The following is a 22,224-nucleotide window of genomic DNA, read 5'->3' as shown; positions in this document are numbered from 1 at the left end:
CCTAAAGCAAATTGTATTCAGGCCCGCAGATAACATGCATACAGGCGTACATACCCATTAAATTTTAATAAAAAGATTAATATTTACAATTATTGGGTAAAAATACACATTGAACAATTAAAAATAAGTAATTGAAATTTGAAAATGAGCAAAACTTCTTGGGTAAAAATACATATTAAACTGATTAACAAATTAAAATACTTAATTGAAATTTGAAAATGAACACAACTTGATGAGCGTACATGTAAAATAAACAAATATTAGAAGGTTTTATTCTGGTGTCAGATTTTAAGAGTGCCTGATTTTTTTAGCATACATGTATCATGTTTGATGAACCTCAGTGTTCTACGTCCTTTTGATCTGTCAGAACCAATTGAGTATGGCAAGCGAAATGCACATTAATTCCTTAAACCGCGGTTTAACAGTTAACTATACAGTTAAGAGACTTTAATCCCGTGTTCAAAGTGCTGTTTGCACATAATTTCCTTAAACCCGGGTTCAACTCTTTGAACCCCAGTTTAAAGTGTGTCTAAAAACAGATACAAATCTGTTATCTGAGACAACCAATCAGCGGAGCTTAAACCACAATTAGAAGGTAAATGCCGCGACTTCATTGGTCATCTCTTAACTATAGGGTTAAGAGACTTTAAACTGTGGTTCAAAGTCTTAAACTGCAGTTAAGAGGCGCGAATGCACATGTATCAATCATTTAACAATTAGTTATATAGTTAAGAAACTTTGAACCGGAGTTCAAAGTGCCGTTTGCACATTAATTCCTCTCTTAACTATAGGATTAAGAGACTTTGAACTGCGGTTCAAAGTCTTAAACTGCGGTTCAAAGTCTTAAACTGGGGTTATGACACGCGGAATGCACATTAATCATTTAACAGTTAACTATAGGGTTAAGAGACTTTGAACCCGAGTTCAAAGTGCCGTTTGCACACTTATTCCTTAAACCCGAGTTCAAGAGTTTGAACCGCGGTTCAAAGTGTGTCTAAAATAAGATACAAATCTCATATCTACATAATTCAGAGACAACCAATCAGCGGAGCTTAAACCATAAATAGAAGGCAAATGTCAAGATTACATTGGTCGTTTCTTAACTATATAGTTAAGAGACTTTAAACCACGGTTCAAAGTCTTGAACCCGGGTTTAAGGAATTAATGTGCAAATGGCACTTTGAACCCGGGTTCAAAGTCTCTTAACTATATAGTTAACTGTTTAACCCTGGTTTAAGGAATTAATGTGCATTTCGCTTGCCATAATTGAGTAGAGCAATTGTACCAGTCTGTTTGACTGAAGAAATGCAAACAGTTATGGCAATAAAATATTTGGGTCATGCTCTGTGAAAAAGGGGTTTAATGCATTTTCGTAAGTCCGCACAGGCTAACCAGGGAGGACACTTTCTGCTTTTAAGATATTTTTTGTTTCAAGAAAGCATCTTCTTAGAAACAAGGGCTGTGTAAAACATGCATGCCCCCCATATGCATATCACGGGTCACCGTGACCTTGACCTTTGACCTAGTGACCTGAAAATCAATAGGGGTCATCTGCTAGTCATGATCAATCTACCCATGAAGTTTCATGATCCTAGGCGTATGCGTTCTTGAGTTATCATCCGGAAACAATTTTACTATTTCGGGTCACCGTGACCTTGACCTTTGACCTAGTGACCTGAAAATCAATAGGGATCATCTGCGAGTCATGATCAATCTACACATGAAGTTTCATGATCCTAGGCGTATGCGTTCTTGAGTTATCATCCGGAAACCATTTTACTATTTCGAATCACCGTGACCTTGACCTTTGACCTAGTGACCTCAAATTCAATAGGGGTCATCTGCAAGTCATGATCAATCTACCCATGAAGTTTCATGATCCTAGGCGTATGCGTTCTTGAGTTATCATCAGAAACCATTTTACTATTTTGGGTCACCGTGACCTTGACCTTTGACCTAGTGACCTCAAAATCAATAGGGGTCATCTGCGAGTCATGATCAATGTACCTATGAAGTTTAATGATCCTAGGCCCAAGCGTTCTCGAGTTATCGTCTGACAACCATCTGGTGGACGGACATACCGACCTACCGACCGACCAACATGAGCAAAGCAATATACCCCCTTTTCTTCGAAGGGGGGCATAAAAATCAAGTTTAGGCAGAAAGTGTCTTCCCTGATTAGCATGTCTGGACTGCTCAGGCTAATATGGGATGACACTTTATGCACATGAATTAAACCCTTTTTGACACAGCACGGCTCATTTGTTTATTCTAAGAAAAAACATGTCTTTTTGTGTAATCCAATACTTTGGACTTTTTCAATCAGTCTAAGTCACAAAGCCTTTTAGGTAAAAAATGTCAACACCAACAGTGATGTGGGTGTGTTGATACTGTTCAAGCATATCATCCATGCAAGTATACAAGTTTTGCAGGAAACTATTATTTTACATTAACGTCTAATATGGCTCTTCTGATTTAGTCAAATTTAAGTCAAGTCAAATATATGTCAGGTCAAGGTAAAAATTAGGTCATGTGATGTGGGTGTATTGATTACATTCAAAGATATCATCTATGCAAGCATAAATTTAAACTTTGTAGTCAGCATTATTGATTTTACACCTAACTGGAAATTTTAGATTAACCACAAATTGGACCTTCTGAATTAGTTTTTAAGTTTCCATCCAATAGATTACACAAAATGTAAGCAATTATGTCACAGAACACACTTTGCAAACTAGGAAGAGATATAATTTCACTCTGGACAAAATGTAAGTATGAAAATAAACAAAGGGCAATAACTGAAAATAAACAAAGGGCAATAACTCCAAATGTTTTTCATGATGTACAGTATTGGTATTTGACAAAGCCATATCTCCTGTATAGCTGTACTGAGCCTCAGGCTTATGCTTTAGATAATTTAAAGTTCTTTGGAAGCATCAACCTAACTTGCAGGCAATATAAAAAGTTTTTTTTTAAATCCATTTTCAAAAAACTTTCCAGTCTCAAAAATACATCAATGTTCCAATATTAAAGAGCATATAAAATGGTAAGTTATATATTTTAAATAAAGTAAACTTTATAACTTTATCTATAGACAAGGGACAAAATTGTCACGAAACCAGGTTTTCAATGTGAAAAAAAAAGTCTGATAAAGGGAAACAATTCAAACTGAACTGATTGTTTATAATTACCCTCCTTTGTTTCAAAATAAATATATTTTTAGTCGTGGCAACCTTGACCTTGGAGATATTGACGTAATTCTTCGTGCGACCGACCGTACAAAGATGGTGAACAAATGTGCCAAATGATTTTAAAATCTCACAATGTATGACATAGTTATGGCCCGGACAAGCTCATTTATGGCCATTTTTGACCTTTGAACTCAAAGTGTGACCTTGACCTTGGAGATATCGACGTAATTCTTTCGTGCAATACACCGTCCCATGATGGTGAACAAATGTGCCAAATGATTTTAAAATCTCACAATGTACGACAAAGTTATGGCCCGGACAAGCTTGTTCCGCCCGCCCGCCAGCCCGCTGACATTCGCAAATCTAATAACCAGTTTTTTCCTTTGGAACCTTTGGAAAACCTGGTTAAAATAATGTTATGAAGCTTCTGATGAAAGCCACAGTTGGCTAAGATGGCCATAATCCAATGCAAATAAACAAAAGGAGCCTGGAAACATGTATGCTACATTTTAAATCCCTAAACAAGGGTATGTTCTGTCACAATTCTAGTCAACAACCAGACAGATAACCTGCTCTCAAGGTTCAGTAAGTTGAATGACCAAATAAAGTTTATATTGCGCTCCCAGTAATCACACCTACAGAAAAAGGACACTCCTTTCAATAATCAAATGTCCAAATTGTCGATGAACAACATTAAGGATGGTAGAAGGGATGATCTGACAAATATGTGACATCCACATCCTTTACAAGCAGATGTCTGGGCCCAACGGCTGTTGAATGAAGCTCTCACTCTCAAAAATATTTTCAAATGCAAATACTAGATTTCATTGGTTGAATGCTTTAGATTCTGCTTATAAAAGGTTAAAGGTACAAGAAAGAATTACAATGTAATATTCTTTACATAAATGCTATAAGAAGGCTCCATTCAAATGAGTTTGTAATGTTGTAACTTTTCACAGGTCATAAATAAACATCTAATTCTATATGGTCTAGTAAGTGCAAGTTTTTCTGAGATATCTACCAGCAGAGTTAAGCATTACGGTAATCAGTGCATAAAGATCAGTTGGAGATATAAAAAAAGATATAGAAATTAATTAAGAGTTTGCACTCCTTTTACATTATTTGAAGCATCTAGTTGTACATAATGTAGACCCAAAAAAAAAACAACAATATAATAAGTCTATTTTGAAAACTTAAGAAGATGGAATATATTTTATTTTGAACATGCATGCTCATTAATGTTCAAATGAGTAACACAACAGAAGAAAATGGAAAATGTATTTGATTTGGTGCAAAAACAATTTACAATGGCCATTATATAAGATTATAAATATTTAAACAAATTATTTGCCAAGTTTAAAAGAATATGATCTACTAACAAAATGGGAAAGCTTTGGGTCTATATTTGTCTATGTGCCATAATTGATTGGGTTGTAGATATACAAAAGGGAGATAATTTGAAATGATACCTACTTCTTACCTCCCTTTGGACCTTTGTAGCCACGCTTCTTGAGTTTTCTTAGAAAGGCTAAGTGAGTTCTATAGCAACTGTTAAAAATGATAATTAAGAGCACGCTGTCATGAAGTTATACAGATGATTTCCAAACACAAGAACAGAGCTAAGAATAGAGACACCACACTGCGACACACAAATCACTGATTAACATAATTATATACAGGCCGTGCTCTGTGAAAAGGGATTTAATGGATATGCGTAAAGTGTCGTCCCAGATTAATCGTGGACCACACTTTCTGCTTTTATGATACTTTTCTTTTTAAGAAAGTCTATTCTTAGCAAAACACAAGTTTAGGCGAAAAGTGTTGTCCCTGGTTAGCCTGTGCAAACTGCACAGGCTAATCTGGGACGACACTTTACTCACATGCATTTAACCCCCTTTTCACAGAGCGCGGCATATCCAGACAACAAGACAGACAAGGATACATATCAACTATTACATGTATTAGCTTTTGAATTAAATTTAACTCATTACCATGATCCAGAAAATTAAGATAAGTATTTCTTTACTGCAAAAACAATTGATGACTGAAGTATTACCTTTATTCCAATACATGCTTCATTTTTTAATAAGCTTTTTAACAAAGCCTACACTGAACTTATTAAAAGGCATTCATTTTAATAATGTTCGTGCCATTTATAGACACAATTTTTAGAGGAATAATGTTTGCTTTTGTATTTTTGTCACTATTCACCTTTATTTAAGGGAGTGTTGCAAATGGAATACATTTTTTTAAATAAAACTTGGACAAATTCTAATAGAAATGAGAACAGATGGTATCTCTTTCTTTTATTTCATAACCCAATTAAATGCTAAAATAATTTTCATGACATTATAAGGTTTCCATTTTCAGTAACATGCATGCAGGCAGAGTAGTTGGTATGACAAAAGGACCTTAAGTACCCCTGGGGTGCACACATCTATAGTTGAGGACAAAGCATGCTCTCTTTTGCCACCACAGGGCCATGACCTTATGAAAATTAACTGTTACTGATGCCTGGTCTGGAATCTTTTATTGCTCTAAAGCTTATTCAGAATAAATAAAAGTTGCAAAAAACTTATAGTTTCTATTGGGAAAACAATTGATACAAACTTAAACATTTGCTTGCTAATGCCTGAATAAAAAGTCCAGATACATTATAGCTCTACATTAAATGCCTTTATCATTCATACTTTTTGTAACAACATCATTAATCATGTTTTCACCTCATAGTTTTCATAGATCAAGATGAATAAAATATGCAAACAAAAATTATGAATGATTTACTTTAAAGTTGTCTTCTGTCAACAACAGTCCATGGTGTGCATTTATTTACAAATGCTATCCTCATCGTTTCAAAATCATCAGCCATTCAAAGATATACGAAATATATATTATGAATGGAAGACATACTGTGGTTAATATTTTCCTTGTCATGAAACTGTGCTGATGTGCAAAATTTGGCACATTTGTTGGATCTTAAATTAGTGGGTTACCAGTTTCCATTTTTGCCAAAAACCTGCAATATACATTTTTGTATGTGTTTTTGTTTAATTGAACACCTTGAAAATTATCATCTAAATATCTAGATAACATGGTTTCCAAAGCTCAGTGTAACACTCAATAGGCAGCATAATGCAATATACCAGCATCTTGCTGCAATTATAATAAAATTATAATAAAAACAGTTGTGCTGTGTATGACATTTTGACACCTCTCTAGTAAGGCGCATGACAATTAAAATAAAACAAACAGCAAAATGATAACTAGAGCTTTGTCACAGACGTGACGTATACCCCCATGTGCCGCATTGACACAGACTATTTTGCATGCTGTCTTCACAAAACAAGAGAATCTAATTTATGGGGATTTTTAAGAATTATTATGCCATTATCATTTATAGCCATTTTGACCTTTGAACTCTTGAATTCTTTCACATGACACGCCGTCCAATGAACGTGAACAAAATTAATGTACAGGGTCATTTTAAAATCTCACAAAGAATGACATAGTTATGGCCCAGACAAGATCATTTATTGCCATTTTTGACCTTTGAACTTAAAGTGTGACCTTGACCTTGGAGATATTGACGCAATTCTTTCGCGCCACACACCATCCAATGACAGTGAACAAAAGAGCCAAATGATTTTCAAATCTCACAATAAACAACATAGTTATGGCCCGGACAAGCTCATTTATGGTCATTTTTGACCTTTAAACTTCATGTGTGACCTTGACCTTGGAGATATCGACGTAATTCTTTCGCGCAACACACCATCCAATGATGGTTAACAAATGTGCCAAATCATTTTTAAATCTTACAATGAATGACATAGTTATGGCCCAGACAAGCTCATTTATGATCGTTGAACTCAAAGTGTGACCTTGACATTGGAGATATCGTCGTAACTCTATCGCGAGACACACCGTCAAATAATGGTGAACACATTTGCCAAATGATTTTAAAATCTCACCATAAATGACAAAGTTTTGGCCCGGACAAGTATTTGACCTTTGAGCTCCAAGTGTGACCTTGACCTTTAAGATATCGACGTACTTTTTTCACACGACACACCGTCCCATGATGGTGAACAAATGTACCAAGTCATTTTAAAATCTTACGATAAATGACATAGTTATGGTCCAGACAAACTTTCAGTTTAAAACACACAATTGACCTAGTTTTTGACCTGACATGACCCATATTCAAACTTGACCTTGACATCATCTAGATACAACTTCTGGCCAAGTTTGGTGAAGATCGGATGAAATTTTGGGACAGACCGACAAACTGTACTGTCCAGAGATTGTGTAAGTTAAATCTGTTTGTTCCAGAAGAAAACGTTATACAACTATAATCAGTAGAGAAATATAATTCAAGTCAAGAATGAACAGACTAATGTGGCAAATTTATCACATCAATAAGGATTCTCATGGTAAAATCACATTTTCCCATCCCAATGCAGACATTAAGCTAGGCGTTTCTATACCTCAAAAAAAGCAACTCAGATTTGCAGACAGCTCTCATTTTAGCGTATAATTAACAGGCGCTTATTCAAATGTGTTGAAATGTTAATGAAGGTAGATAACACATTTACAAACATATCAAAATTGGTAACCCCTCTTAAGTTAGACGTAACAAAACATTGGATTTTATTTCAGATTTTGCATGTAAAACATGTCGAACATTTGAATTGGTGGGTAAGCTGACCCATATGGAAACAAGAGATTGCCAAGCAATATTGTCCCCTACCGGTGAAACTCGACCATTGTCAGATTATTTTTTTTTATTGTTGCCATAGCAACCAGAATTCTTGACGTAGGAACAAAATGAAATGACGTGCATAATCTCCATATTGCCATCTATCAATGTTTCAAGTTTCATGAAAAAATATGATGAACTTTTAAAGTTATCGCAGGATCCAGAAAAGTGTGACAGACAGACAGACAGACAGACAGACAGACAGACTGACTGACAGACTGAGTGCAAACCATAAGTCCCCTCCAGTTTCACCGGTAGGGGACAATTAGAGTCCAGCCAATAACACTGGCTTCCAGGTAGGTAATTAAAGATGGATTAAGCATGTATGATGGAATGCTTTCATCTGTTTATTATTTGCTGATACCAGGTCAGACACACAATGGCAACAAAATAATAGTACATAGGATTAACCAGAGTATAGGTTTCCACTTGGCTAACAAACACAAACTTAAATTTTGACCTCTTGATCATGGACAATGTTTGAAACTTAGGTGTTGGAATCTGCAACATTAACAACTTTATAAGACACACACAAGAGAAATGATAAACATAAGGCTCACAAAACATCAGCTTATAAACAGAACCATTAAGAAATCAATTTGTTACAGTCCATTAGCCTACACCTTCTTTGATACTTGACCTTTATAGTTTTGTAGCTGTCTTTTTAAAGATGGTTTGAAATAATCATGGGACTATATAAATACTGACCTACTGACATTTTCTTGATAAATACGATTTAACGCTTGGCTATCAAGATCTGCTATTAGGCTAGATGTGTGGTATGTTCTTTAGCAAGAAAAAAATACTAAATAAGATGGACAGCAGCATTTATAGCCTTGCAACTTATTACAAGGTATTAAGATCTAAATGGTCATTAATGGGTTATGTAATTATTTTCTAACTGAGGATTGAGAAAAGTAATGTCAATAATAGAAATACTATTAATATATTATAAGTATCACTACATGAGCATACTTAAAGAATCTCTTAAAAAGTTCCTAAACGTAAGAAAAATCATTAAGCTAAGCACAATTTACAACATGTGTGTTTGGTATATTCAATCATCACACAATTTTATGATATATTATATTAGACTGCAAAATAATTGTTAAGTCTTTCCATGTAAATAAATCTATAAAAAAATAAAGCAATTTATTTTTCTAAGAAACTGTTATGCACCTATGTAACACACAACAAATGCATAACCCACATAAAACTAAAACCTACACCTTATGCTAAATGATGGCAACCAATCTAGCATGCATGAAACCATGAGTTGGTGGGGAAGATTTCAGATTAGAAAAAGTAGACAATAATCATAATCAATAAAAAAAAAGTGTGTGTGTTTGTCAGGTATCAATAGATAACAAGGCAGGAAAGAAAACAATACTTGAAACAATAAATAGATAGAGTAAAAAAATGGAACAATATATTACCTGTCAATGAGAGCGTCAATGTCTTTCTGTTCTGAATCTGATTCGCCTTTCTGGTCTGCCTCAAGTGCATCATCATCATCTTTATCCTCATCCTCTTCCCCTTGATCCTCATCATCCCCTTGATCCTCCACTTCCCGGGCCCAATCTGGCTGTATCCCAGCATCAATCATCTTTGCACCACTTTCTGCCCTGAGCTTATCCATGGCACTATGCGTATCCTGTCCTTGCAAAGGAGAACTACTTGCTTCCTCCCTCAGACTACTTTTACGATCCTCATACCCCTCAGCAGCAGTCTCCTTTGCAAGAATGGATGGACTACTTTTTAAGGAGTAAGCATCAAAGGTGTGTGATGTGGTCAGAGGATTATGCAACCCTTGCACACGTGATTCAGAGCACTCAATGACCTCTGCACTCACCTCCTTGTCAGATTTAGGGGCTGCTGGGCCAAAGCTCCTCCCCTTTGTGACCAAACCCATTTTGCTACTAGGGGACAAGGACAAGGGTTTGATCTTCCGTTCTGGCTGACTGCCTGCTTCGCTGTAGCCTCGGTACTTTGATATCAAGCTCTGCAATCTGTCACCGCCTTTCTCACTTTGACTTCTTCGCATTTGCTCTGTAAAATATTTACATTATAACAATTCTAATTGTGAAGCTCGTTGACTGCAGATTTAATATAGATTTGTTGAACCAAATTCTTTTCCACACTCGACCTAAGATGAGCGCACACTGTCTTCATAACTATAAACATTATTCCAAAGAATATTATCAAGTAAATCCTCAACACAATTATATTGAAGAGATTGCATTTTAATTATCATGTTTAATAGTAACCCAACTATTTTAAACAGTATTGAATTTACACCATAACTGTTTTCATATTAAGTCAATATTTGAGAAATCCAATCCACACAAAATTAACTCAAGGCATCATATCTAATGAACAACAAGAAACGATTGGAGACAGGTGATGCTCCCCAAAGTTTTTTTTTGTCACAATATTGCACAATATTCAGATAAAAGGAAACGTCTTGAGGGGCATAACTTTGGACAAAAAAATACAATGGATGGTTTAGCAACTTACAAATTTCAAAGGGCCATAACTCTCTAAATAAATCATCTAACCAGAACCCACAAATAACATTTGACTCTGCTCAAGATAGTTAAAATTCCCATAAAGCTTCATTGAATTCCTGTCATTAGTTGGGGAGAAATAGCTCGGATAAGAATTTCACTGCCGTAGGTTTCCACGTATAGCGCGCTCTCGTGTATAGTGCGCTGGCTGTTTTTTAAATGCAAAAATGGAGATTTGTTTTTTTTAAAGACAATAAAACCACCCAATCGGACAGAAAATGGCCGCCATTTTACTATTGCACAATCCAATAATCAGGGGCATTGGAAAGCTTAATTAAGCGTTCAAAATAGGAAGCGTCATTATGATTAGGAGCATGGGTTGCATAGCACTATACTTTTCTGACAATTTTGTAATTTTCTAGCAAAAGATTAACAGTCCACGTGCATTTCATGAAAAATGTGACAAAATAAGAATAAGTGTACATTGTGTGATTTACGAAGTGCAAAATGACCCCCTTTCACACCTACCATTACCCACAAAAAACACCTTGTTCTCATCAGTACCCTTGCCTGCTCTCCGGAATGTCGACAACAATCCCCATGGGAATTCATCAATTGATGAATTGCACTATATGTACTGTTAATGGAAAATTTCAAAGGGCCATAACTTTTTGAAAAATCATCCGACCATAACCCGCTGATAATATGCACATCTCCTCTTGGTAGTGAAGCTTCCCATAAAGTTTCATTGAATTCCAGTCATTTTGTTGCTGAGAAATAGCCTGGACAAAAATTGTGCACGGACAGACAGACGCACACACACACGCAAGGACAGACGAAGCGGCGACTAATTATGCTCCCCCCAAAATAAATTTTGGGGGAGCACAAAAATGAAGTTTTATTTAACCAAAAGTATTTGGTTAAAAATGCCTTTAATAAGAATGTAAAAATACTTCATAAGAAAAGAATATACATTATCTCAGAAACTATTTGATCACCAATCATCATTATTTTAATTATAGAAAAGTGTTATTTTTTTTTATTTGTTCAAAAGATTAGATCATTTGAAATGATTTCTCTTTGAATTTTTCTTGTTTTGTTCGAACATATTTATGGAATGTTACAAATCAGGGGGTTAAATTACATTTTGCTTTCCATTTTTTTACCAGATTTAATGCCATAACTGTATTTTCCTGCACTTAAATGACACTGTCAATCCCCAATAAAATACTTGCTTCTATTTCTATTTCTGACAAAACAATTCATGCTCCAATGTTAATGCCCTATAGGAAAGATAATAGTCAGAAACCGGATATATAATTTTTATTTTCACAAAGAATTCCAATAATATGTTGAAAACAGTTTTTCTGAACTCTTAAAAAGTCTCTGCAAATGAATTCTAAATTTCTGAATCTTCATAACTCTGAATCAGCTGTGCTGTGAGAAATCCCTGCTTAATGTGAAAAGTATTGTCTCATACTAGTCTGTGCAGTAGAAATTCCAGGCTAATCTGGGAGTTTTCTCATGCAGCTAAAATGGGCTGTGCTCTATAAAAAAGGGGATTAATGCATGTGCATAATGTTGTCCCAGAATAGCCTGTGCAGTCCCCCCAGGCTATCCAGGGACGACACTTTCGGCTTTTATGGCATTTTTGTTTACAGCGTGTCTTCTTAACAAAAAATCCACTTTAACCCTCATGCATTAAACCCCCTTTTCACAGAGCAGGGCCAAAATGAATAAAGTAAGATATTTTGGAGTAACTCCTATAACTTCATAAAGATCAAAAGAGCCTAGTACCATCAAGAATATTATTTTCAAATTTTGCATCAACTGGAAAAAAGTGCAATTTTTATTTGACATAATTATTGCTTTATTGAATGTCAACATGATCTTGGATTATATTTACATAAAAAAAAGCTAGACATCATAAAAAAAAACAACTTAACATCCCAAGTTAAAAATACTCGTCTCCGATTCACTGTGCGTTTCCCTGTAGAATAAACAATTCTGTCTGAACAACCATTGCTATAGATGCTGGAACAAGTTATGCCCTGGAGGAAATCCTAGAAGAAGACTTCTTATATTTGATGCTAGGATCATGAAGATGACTATGAGTCTATGATCTAAGCCAATTCAATCTAGCACATACTACTCTGTCTTATATGACAAGTTATTTAATTTCCATTCAAAGAAGCCAAAGTTTAGACCTTGCATTGTGACCTTGACCTCGGGGGTTGATCATGACTTGACCTTGGACATAGGAGCTTGGTGGTTGATCATGGCTTGACCTTGGATATAGGAGCTTGGGGGTTGATCATGGCTTGACCTTGGACATAGGAGCTTGGAGGTTGATCATGGCTTAACTTTGGACATAGGAGCTTGGGAATTGATCATGGCTTGACGCTTGACCTTGGACATAAAGTTTTGGGGTTGATCATGGCTTGACCTAGGACATAGAAGCTTGGGGGTTGATCATGGCTTGACCTTGGACATAGGAGCTTGATCATGACACTCTGTACTATCGTCTGCTAGAAGTTATGTGAACATTCTTCCGAGCAGGACAAATGTATGATCTGGAACAAGTGCTCAAAATATTTTTTCTGTATTGGACATTAAACCTTGAATTGTGCCCAGAGCATGAGTTGTACATTAGACCTGGTTCATCATGCTTACCACTTCTTTTAAGTTATGTGAAAATCTATCCATTCTTTACAAAGTTAATCTCTTGAAAAAAGTGGTTAGCTACATTAAGCACATAAAATACATAAAACTACATACATATTGCATTTTAAGGTTGACAAACTGTATATGCACCTGCTACAAAATATTGATACTGTTGTAAGAACTGCATATTGCCAACATTTATACCCAAAGCATAAAGTTGAAGATACGTTTTTATAGTTCACAATCATACATTTTACATAAGCTGAAAGGCTGTTTATAAATGCAAAATTAGTGGGTGTGTAATAATACATATAATACAAAGCAAATAGATTTTATTGACTGTTAAAAATTAAATTAGAACAAGACTATGTAATTTTAATACATTGACAACAAAAACACTGTGTGTGAAAATTTAATCAAAGTAATATACCCAATTCAATAATTATAGAATAAATATCAACAATAAGGTACAAGATAAAGCAATAAACTTTAAGCAAACCAAAGATTGTAAATTTATATCAATACTCTATAAGGCTTACCCATTTAGTTAAAACTAAGGACTAAAACATCTATATAATTACTGAACCATTAAATTAGCAATTATGAAGGACACATACTATGACATTAACTCAAATTATGCACTGAGCCACATTCAGGCCAATTTTAAATATAATACAACTGCAAGCAAAATTCGCATATACAGCTTTATGGTTCTCATAAATTAAGTTGTGGAACAAATTAACAAATCAAGGCAAAATATGAACAGTGCACCAACTAAATGAGGATATGTAATTTAGTCATAGCCACTGTTAGAACAATAAAAGGACAAATGGTGAAAATTAAACTCAGAAAATACTGCCAACACTGGCAACAATGCTAGCTTAAGTATTAAACATGTGACAATTATGAAGGATAATGTAATAGAAAAATGGGAGAAGTTATGGTGAGTGATGTGTACTAATCCAGTTCAATGACACCAAATGATTAGTAACAGTGATGGCGCTTAGTTGGTCAGGGGAAGCAACCCTCAACAGAACTGGGTAAAACAGGAGGGAGCCATGAAAACTCAATCAAAGGGACACAACTCAACTTTTTTTATAAAAATCTTTTGTAAAATGGTAGTGGTGTTTTTATATCATAAAAATATATAGAACATTTTGTATCTAGTTCTTAATTTAGCAACTGTTGAAAAAACAAAACAGAAGTTTTTTTAAATATCTAATTAATTAATATGAATTCCCAATATCAAATCAAAATACTACAACAAAATAACTTTGTAATTCTCACACCAACTTACTTATTGTACATATATGATACCACCAAGATAAGCAGAATGGCAACATATTAATTTAAGCACACAACATATCAGAAAACATTAGACCTATGGAACTTTCATTTCAGTTAGCATGATTATGGACTTGCATCAAGAAATGATATTTTGAGATAATGAACGCGTGTTATAAATTTTATAATGATGCTATAAAACTGCTAAAAGAAAAAAACACAAAATAATTACAAAGCTATCGAGCATGCAAAACGCAAAAAAATCACACATTTGTCTAGGCAAATCGCGAGCAGATGGTAATAAGGCTGCAAACTTCTAAGCGCAGCATCAAGAGTTGTGCCCCTTTAAGGGCTTACATCAGACAGTGACTTACTAGAGATAAATTTAGATCCATATTGACCAGGTACTACTTCGATACCTTCCGATTTGTCAGACTCAGACGAAGTTCGAGTCTGAGATTGGGACTCTCTTTTGAAAAACGATTCTGCCGGTTTTAGACGACGAAGAATTTCACTACCACGATCCTAGTAACGTGGCATAAAGAACATTAATTCAACACTCAGATGTAATTGTTGCTAATTAAATGTAAAGCTCATTACAAAATCATGTTTATTTACAATCTATTACTGAATGAAACTTTATGAAATGCATATAAGTACAAATTGTTCGAAGGTAAAATATATATTTTATTTTTAACAAGAGACCTATAAGAATTCTATAATTTTCTATGTTTCAATGTCTGTATTTAGTTCTTCAAAACTGTTACTAAACACTGTGAAATGAAAAAATGCTCTATTATGTTGGCAGCTAATGGCTTAGCCATTTTCCTTCAAGGAAACGAAAGCATACCTGGCTTCGAGACTGTCTACTAAAAACGGGAGAAGTTTCACCTTGAAAACATACAAAAGTAATATCAGTTTCAATGACGTCAATCAAACCTGCGATACCTTTTATTTAAGAAGAAAAAGGAAACTTATGACACACAAAAGATCTCATCTACACACATCAAAATCTGTAATTACTTTTTAAAGACCGAGCCAGCCTAAGCTCAGATGGCAGAGCACAGGAATACAAATTTCTTACATGTAACTTGTGTGGGAAAAATTGGTTATGAAATCCTTTCTGAAGCAGTTCTGCCTAAACTTTGATTTTGTAGGGCAGCTGTCACTTACTGGCATGGGTATGTGCCCTGGTATACCAGCTTACCCAGGAAAGTGTGAGTTGGTAAACTGATCACTGTGACATAAATAAACAAGAAACCTTCGGAGACGGGTGATGCTCCACAAAGGTTTTTTTTGTCACAATATTGCACTATATATTCAGATAAAAGGAAACGTCTTGAGGGGCATAACTTTGGACAAAATAATACCATGGATGGTTTAGCAACTTAAAAATTTCAAAAGGCCATAACTCTCTAAATAAATCATTAACCAGAACCCACTAATAACATGCGCATCTCCTCAAGGTAGTTAAGCTTCCCATTAAGCTTCATTGTATTCCAGTCAGTAGTTTGGAAGAAATAGCCCAGAGAAGAATTGCACTATATGTACAGTTTATAGAAAATTTAAAAGGGCCATAACTCTGTGAAAACTCATCCGACCATAACCGGCTGATAATATGCACATCTCCTGTTGGTAGTAAAGCTTCCCATAAAGTTTCATTGAATTCCCGTAATAAGTTGCTGAGAAATAGCTCGGAAAAGAATTGCACTATATGTACAATGGACAATTTCAAAGGGCCATAACTCTGTGACAAAATCATCCCACGAGAACAGGCTGATAATATGCACATCTCCTCTTGATAGTGAAGCTTCCCATAAAGTTTCATTGAATACCCGTAATAAGTTATTGAGGATTAGCTTGGACAAGAATTACACTATATGTACAATGGAAAATTTCAAAGGGCCATAACTCTGTGAAAAATCATCTAACCAAACCGGCTGATAATATGCACATCTCCTCTTGGTAGTGAAGCTTTCGATAAAGTTTCATTGAATTCCGGTCATTAGTTGCTGAGAAATAGCCCGGACAAGAATTGCACTATATGTACAGTTAATGGAAAATTTCAAAGGGCCATAACTCTGTGAAAAAGCATCAAACCAGAACTGAAGTGATAATATGCACATCTCCTCTTGGTAGTGAAGCTTCCCATAAAGTTTAATTGAATTCCGGTCATTAATTGCTGAGAAATAGCCCGGACAAGAATTGCACTATATGTACAGTTAATGGAAAATTTCAAAGGGCCATAACTCTGTGAAAAATCATCAGACCAGAACCCGCTGATAATATGCACATCTCCTCTTGGTAGTGAAGCTTCCCATAAAGTTTCATTGAATTCCGGTCATTAGTTGTTGAGAAATAGCCCGGACAAAAATTGTGCACGGACGGACGGACTGAGAGACGAAGCGGCGACTATATGCTCCCCCAAATTTTTTTGTGGGAGCATAAAAACTGTTGAAAAAAAAGATGAAATGCTGTTAAAAAATGGGGAAAATCCAAAAGCAACAAAAACAAATTATTAATAATAATTTGTTCCCGAGCTCTTGCGCTTTTAAATGACAACAAACAATTCACAGCTTTCAACATAAAAATTATGCCTTGCTACCTGATTCTAGATAGAAAATTTTATTTAAATTTATTTCATTAATTTGCAAACATGAATTTACAGGCATAGGACTGATCTGTATGAGGATAAATGATTAATAAATTAAAATGGCATCAACTGTACGTAATTATTACAAAACTGTATGAAAACATATAACTCTTGATATATTGAAACCTGCATTTCAAGAATATGTTCTTCCCCTATTTGGACAAATGACATTTTCACAAAAGTTTCTTGGTAAATTGATCCGAGCAAGTGACATTTCCAGTAATAACTGTGGTAAACTATATTGACTATGTGCTACATAATCATATACTAATCACTTGGGTAGCAATGATATATACCAGAGTGTCTGTTTACTGCAATAAATTCAAAAAGTATATTGTAACATGGTATTATTAAACAATATTGCAATACTAATTAAAACTTAACACAAAATGCCATGGGTGTTCATTTGACCCAACACTCTAGGTTTTGATGGTCACAAATCATGTTTGACTCAATTTGACAATCAAGCAGCAAGAACATAAGCACCCAATTGTTTCTGACTACATCCAATATATTAAGCGGAACTTCAGCTTTAAAAAACAAAGTGATTATTTTGTGTTTGTACATTGTAATATGCCCACTATTTTAATCAGGGATGAGACGGTGACTTTCTGCTTTTATAAAAATTGTTTCTGTAAAGAAATGTTCTCCTATACAAAGTCAGAGCGTCAAGTATGGTCCCAGATTAGCTGGGCTTATCTTGGACAATACTTTACTCACATGCTTTAAGCCTTCTGGTTGATCTGGGACAATACTTTACTCACATGCTTTAAGCTTTCTGGCTGATCTGGGACAATACTTTACTCACATGCTTTAAGCCTTCTGGTTGATCTGGGACAATACTTTACTCACATGCTTTAAGCCTTCTGGTTGATCTGGGACAATACTTTACTCACATGCTTTAAGCCTTCTGGTTGATCTGGGACAATACTTTACTCACATGCTTTAAGCCTTCTGGTTGATTTGGGACAATACTTTACTCACATGCTTTAAGCCTTCTGGCTGATCTGGGACAATACTTTACTCACATGCTTTAAGCTTTCTGGCTGATCTGGGACAATACTTTACTCACATGCTTTAAGCCTTCTGGTTGATCTGGGACAATACTTTACTCACATGCTTTAAGCCTTCTGACTGATCTTGGACAATACTTTACTCACATGCTTTAAGCTTTCTGGCTGATCTGGGACAATACTTTACTCACATGCTTTAAGCCTTCTGGCTGATCTAGGACAATACTTTACTCACATGCTTTAAGCCTTCTGGCTGATCTAGGACAATACTTTACTCACATGCTTTAAGCCTTCTGGCTGATCTTGGACAATACTTTACTCACATGCTTTAAGCCTTCTGGTTGATCTGGGACAATACTTTACTCACATGCTTTAAGCTTTCTGGCTTATCTGGGACAATACTTTACTCACATGCTTTAAGCTTTCTGGCTGATCTGGGACAATACTTTACTCACATGCTTTAAGCCTTCTGGCTGATCTAGGACAATACTTTACTCACATGCTTTAAGCCTTCTGGCTGATCTTGGACAATACTTTACTCACATGCTTTAAGCTTTCTGGCTGATCTGGGACAATACTTTACTCACATGCTTTAAGCCTTCTGGCTGATCTGGGACAATACTTTACTCACATGCTTTAAGCTTTCTGGCTGATCTGGGACAATACTTTACTCACATGCTTTAAGCCTTCTGGCTGATCTAGGACAATACTTTACTCACATGCTTTAAGCCTTCTGGCTGATCTTGGACAATACTTTACTCACATGCTTTAAGCTTTCTGGCTGATCTGGGACAATACTTTACTCACATGCTTTAAGCTTTCTGGCTGATCTGGGACAATACTTTACTCACATGCTTTAAGCTTTCTGGCTGATCTGGGACAATACTTTACTCACATGCTTTAAGCTTTCTGGCTGATCTGGGACAATACTTTACTCACATGCTTTAAGCCTTCTGGTTTTCCCAGAGCACGGCTTATATATATATATATATATATATATATATATATATATATATATATATATATATATATAGAACATATGCAGAATATAAGAGCAAGTAGGTGTTATACTAGACTGGTAATTATCCTTGCTGTCAGAAACTGGTGTTTTGAATGTCTCATCTGGTGATAAAGAAGGCAATAACTGACTATAAAATCTGTGGTCTCTTTGCACTAGACAATCACATTGACAGCTGCAAAGAAAAGCTAGGAGAAAATTTATGAAATCGTATTTTTATATTATTTCCCAGTTTGACAAAAACATGAATTGCTAAGGACACACATTTTGTCAGAACTTACAAAATAATAAATAGTAGACTACAGGCCACTGAGGGCTTACTTGTTATAAAGTTATCAATCAGTTAGCTCAAAACCCTTGATTGGACTGAAGCTGAAAGCTTGAGGAATAACTCTGAAATCCCAATAATGCACGGAGGCTAAAAATTGTCTGCACTATTTCTTAATCTGAAGCATGCATTCAAAAATAAACAGATATCAAAAACAGATATCAACCATTGTTTATGTAATCTGGAAGACAAGAACATTGCGAAGACTAAATTGTGACAACTTAAAAACAAACATTACAAACCATTTAGTCTGAACTGGAACTTACACACAATAATGAACAGAGCCAGCTGGCATTATACTTTTACATAAGCTGTTTTAAATACCCGTCTAAAAGTAACTGACATTGGACATATATATAGCCTCTGAATTAGCATAATGATTTTACACTTTGCATGCTGGGAAATTTGTCGTCTACTAAAATGTTGGCTGTTGAATTTCTAAAATTAGCATTTTCTTCGATTTTTTCAAAGAATTCTATCAGAATAGCAAACAGTTTGGATCCCGATGAGACGCCACGTTCTGTGGCGTCTCATCTGGATCCAAACTGTTTGCAAAGGTCTTCAAAATTCGGTTCCAGCACTGAAAGAGTTATGCTATAGTATTATAAAGGCTACAGTCATGGTAAAATGGATAATAGCCGAACAACACTATTCTCTTTTGAAATTTAGCTTTATACTAAAAGACATGCTGTCTGTGCAGTTTTATACAAACATTGCCTTTAACTATTATGCCATTGCATTCATTGCCTTAAAGTACTTAATTGGACATTCAACAATAATGAAAAACAATGTTTTGGCAATAAATCTTGAAATAATTTACTTGCATCATGAACAAACATAATATAAAATAATTTTATTTATGTTGATTAATAAGAAACATATTTATTGCGATGAATTTTATGTGGCTTGTATAAAACGCAACAACAATAAGCGAACCCTTGCAAACACTGTCATCATTCTGTCAAGTCTTGACTCAAAAGTCAAACTGTTACAATGCCCTATTCACCATACAATTTTTGCAATCTGTAAATTACAACCAATTTTGCAAACACAAACCATTTAGTCTAATGCGTTTATATTAATGGCCAATTAACATTGACGAAATGCATAAAAACTTAAAAAGCACTCATAAAGTAATAAATAAATAACTGATAATTTTTAGGAGTATACATTGTAAAAAGAAATGCACAGACATGGGTTCAAAATAATTGACAGAGTCAAGTGTAATATGGTGTACAAATTGCTGTTTCTACTCAATGTTTCTGTACAAAATCCAATTGTTTCAAACCAGACCATCAATTGAAAATTCAATGTAAATTATAAAGCAACAATCTCTGAATATAGCTGTTAATAGGAATAAACAGAGTCCAAAATACCAGAAATGCAGAACATAATATTATAATTTTGTTAAGTTTTTTGAAGCTTCAGAAGTCTAAGTAATAAGTAATTATTTTATTACCTGGAGTGTCCTTTGATGAACCGTCTTCCACTTTTCTGAAACAGCAACAACAACAACAGTGAATAGTCATTAATTGGCACAACTCTAAAATTGGGATCAACATATGATTCATGGATTAAGCAGGTGAATAACCGTTATAGTATTAGTTCAAAAGTTTCCCACTGTATTTTATGTATGTTATGTACATACACAACACATGTAATTTGGAATTCAATTTTTGCACATTTCACAACTTAAAAATTCACCAATCAGAATGCTCACTCAAACAATATTTAACAAGAGATGTGTTCGTCAGAAACACAATGCCCTCTATTGCGTCGCTTTGAAATTATTATTTTTTTACCTTTGACCTTGAAGAATGACCTTGACCTTAACTTCTACCACTCAAAATGTGCAGCTTCATGAGAACGCCACTTTGAATTTTTTTATTTTTTTTTTGGACCTTTGACCTTGAAGGATGACCTTGACCTTGAACTTCCAATACTCAAAATGTGCAGCTTCATGTGAACGCTGCTTTGAAAAAACATTATTATTTTTACCTTTGACCTTAAAAGATGACCTTGACCTTGAACTTCCACCACTCAAAATGTGCAGCTTCATGAGATACACATGCATGCCAAATATCAAGTTGCTATCTTCAATATTGAAAAAGTTATGGCGAATGTTAGAGTTTTCGGACGGACAGACGCCATATATTTGACATTTGACCTTGAAGGGTGACCTTCACCTTCACCTTTCACCACTCAAAATGTGCAGCTCCGTGAGATGCACATGCATGCCAAATATCAAGTTGCTATCTTCAATATTGAAAAAGTTATGGCGAATGTTAGAGTTTTCGGACGGACAGACGCCATATATTTGACATTTGACCTTGAAGGATGACCTTGACCTTCACCTTTCACCACTCAAAATGTTCAGCTCCATGAGATACACATGCATGCCAAATATCAAATTGCTATCTTCAATAGTGCAAAAGTTATGGCCAATGTTTAATTTTTTTGACGGACGGACAGACGCCATTTATTAGACATTTGACCTTGAAGGATGACCTTGACCTTTCACCACTCAAAATGTGCAGCTCCATGAGATGCACATGCCTGCCAAATATCAAGTTGCTATCTTCAATATTGAAAAAGTTATGGCCATTAAAGTTTTCGGACGGACGGGCAAACTGATATACACACATACTGACATACTGACACACTGACGGACAGTTCAACTGCTATATGCCACCCTACCAGGGGCATAAAAAAAATATCATTTCAAACAAAGAGGGCAATGACGACACCAATTGTTTAAAACTTGACCTAGTGATCTAGTTTTTGACCGCACTTGACACGCATTCAAA

General features: G+C 35.1%; 1 protein-coding gene across 1 annotated transcript in view; it reads right to left on the bottom strand.

The window, feature by feature from the left end:
- LOC127880289 (girdin-like) overlaps positions 1 to 22,224 on the bottom strand; it is a 163,806-nt gene that overhangs the window by 15,077 nt on the left and 126,505 nt on the right. Inside the window, exons 34-39 of the mRNA XM_052427637.1 lie at positions 20,877 to 20,911; positions 17,355 to 17,369; positions 15,256 to 15,296; positions 14,780 to 14,930; positions 9,387 to 9,999; positions 4,665 to 4,739 (exon numbers count right to left, since the gene is read on the bottom strand). Coding sequence (XP_052283597.1) covers positions 4,665 to 4,739; positions 9,387 to 9,999; positions 14,780 to 14,930; positions 15,256 to 15,296; positions 17,355 to 17,369; positions 20,877 to 20,911 — 930 coding nt within the window. The remainder of the gene's footprint in view (positions 1 to 4,664; positions 4,740 to 9,386; positions 10,000 to 14,779; positions 14,931 to 15,255; positions 15,297 to 17,354; positions 17,370 to 20,876; positions 20,912 to 22,224) is intronic.

Source organism: Dreissena polymorpha, chromosome 4 (genome assembly GCF_020536995.1).
Source record: "Dreissena polymorpha isolate Duluth1 chromosome 4, UMN_Dpol_1.0, whole genome shotgun sequence".
In the NCBI taxonomy this organism is placed as follows: domain Eukaryota; kingdom Metazoa; phylum Mollusca; class Bivalvia; order Myida; family Dreissenidae; genus Dreissena; species Dreissena polymorpha.
Note: the sequence above shows the minus strand (reverse complement) of the source record. Positions and strands in the feature narration are given on the sequence as shown.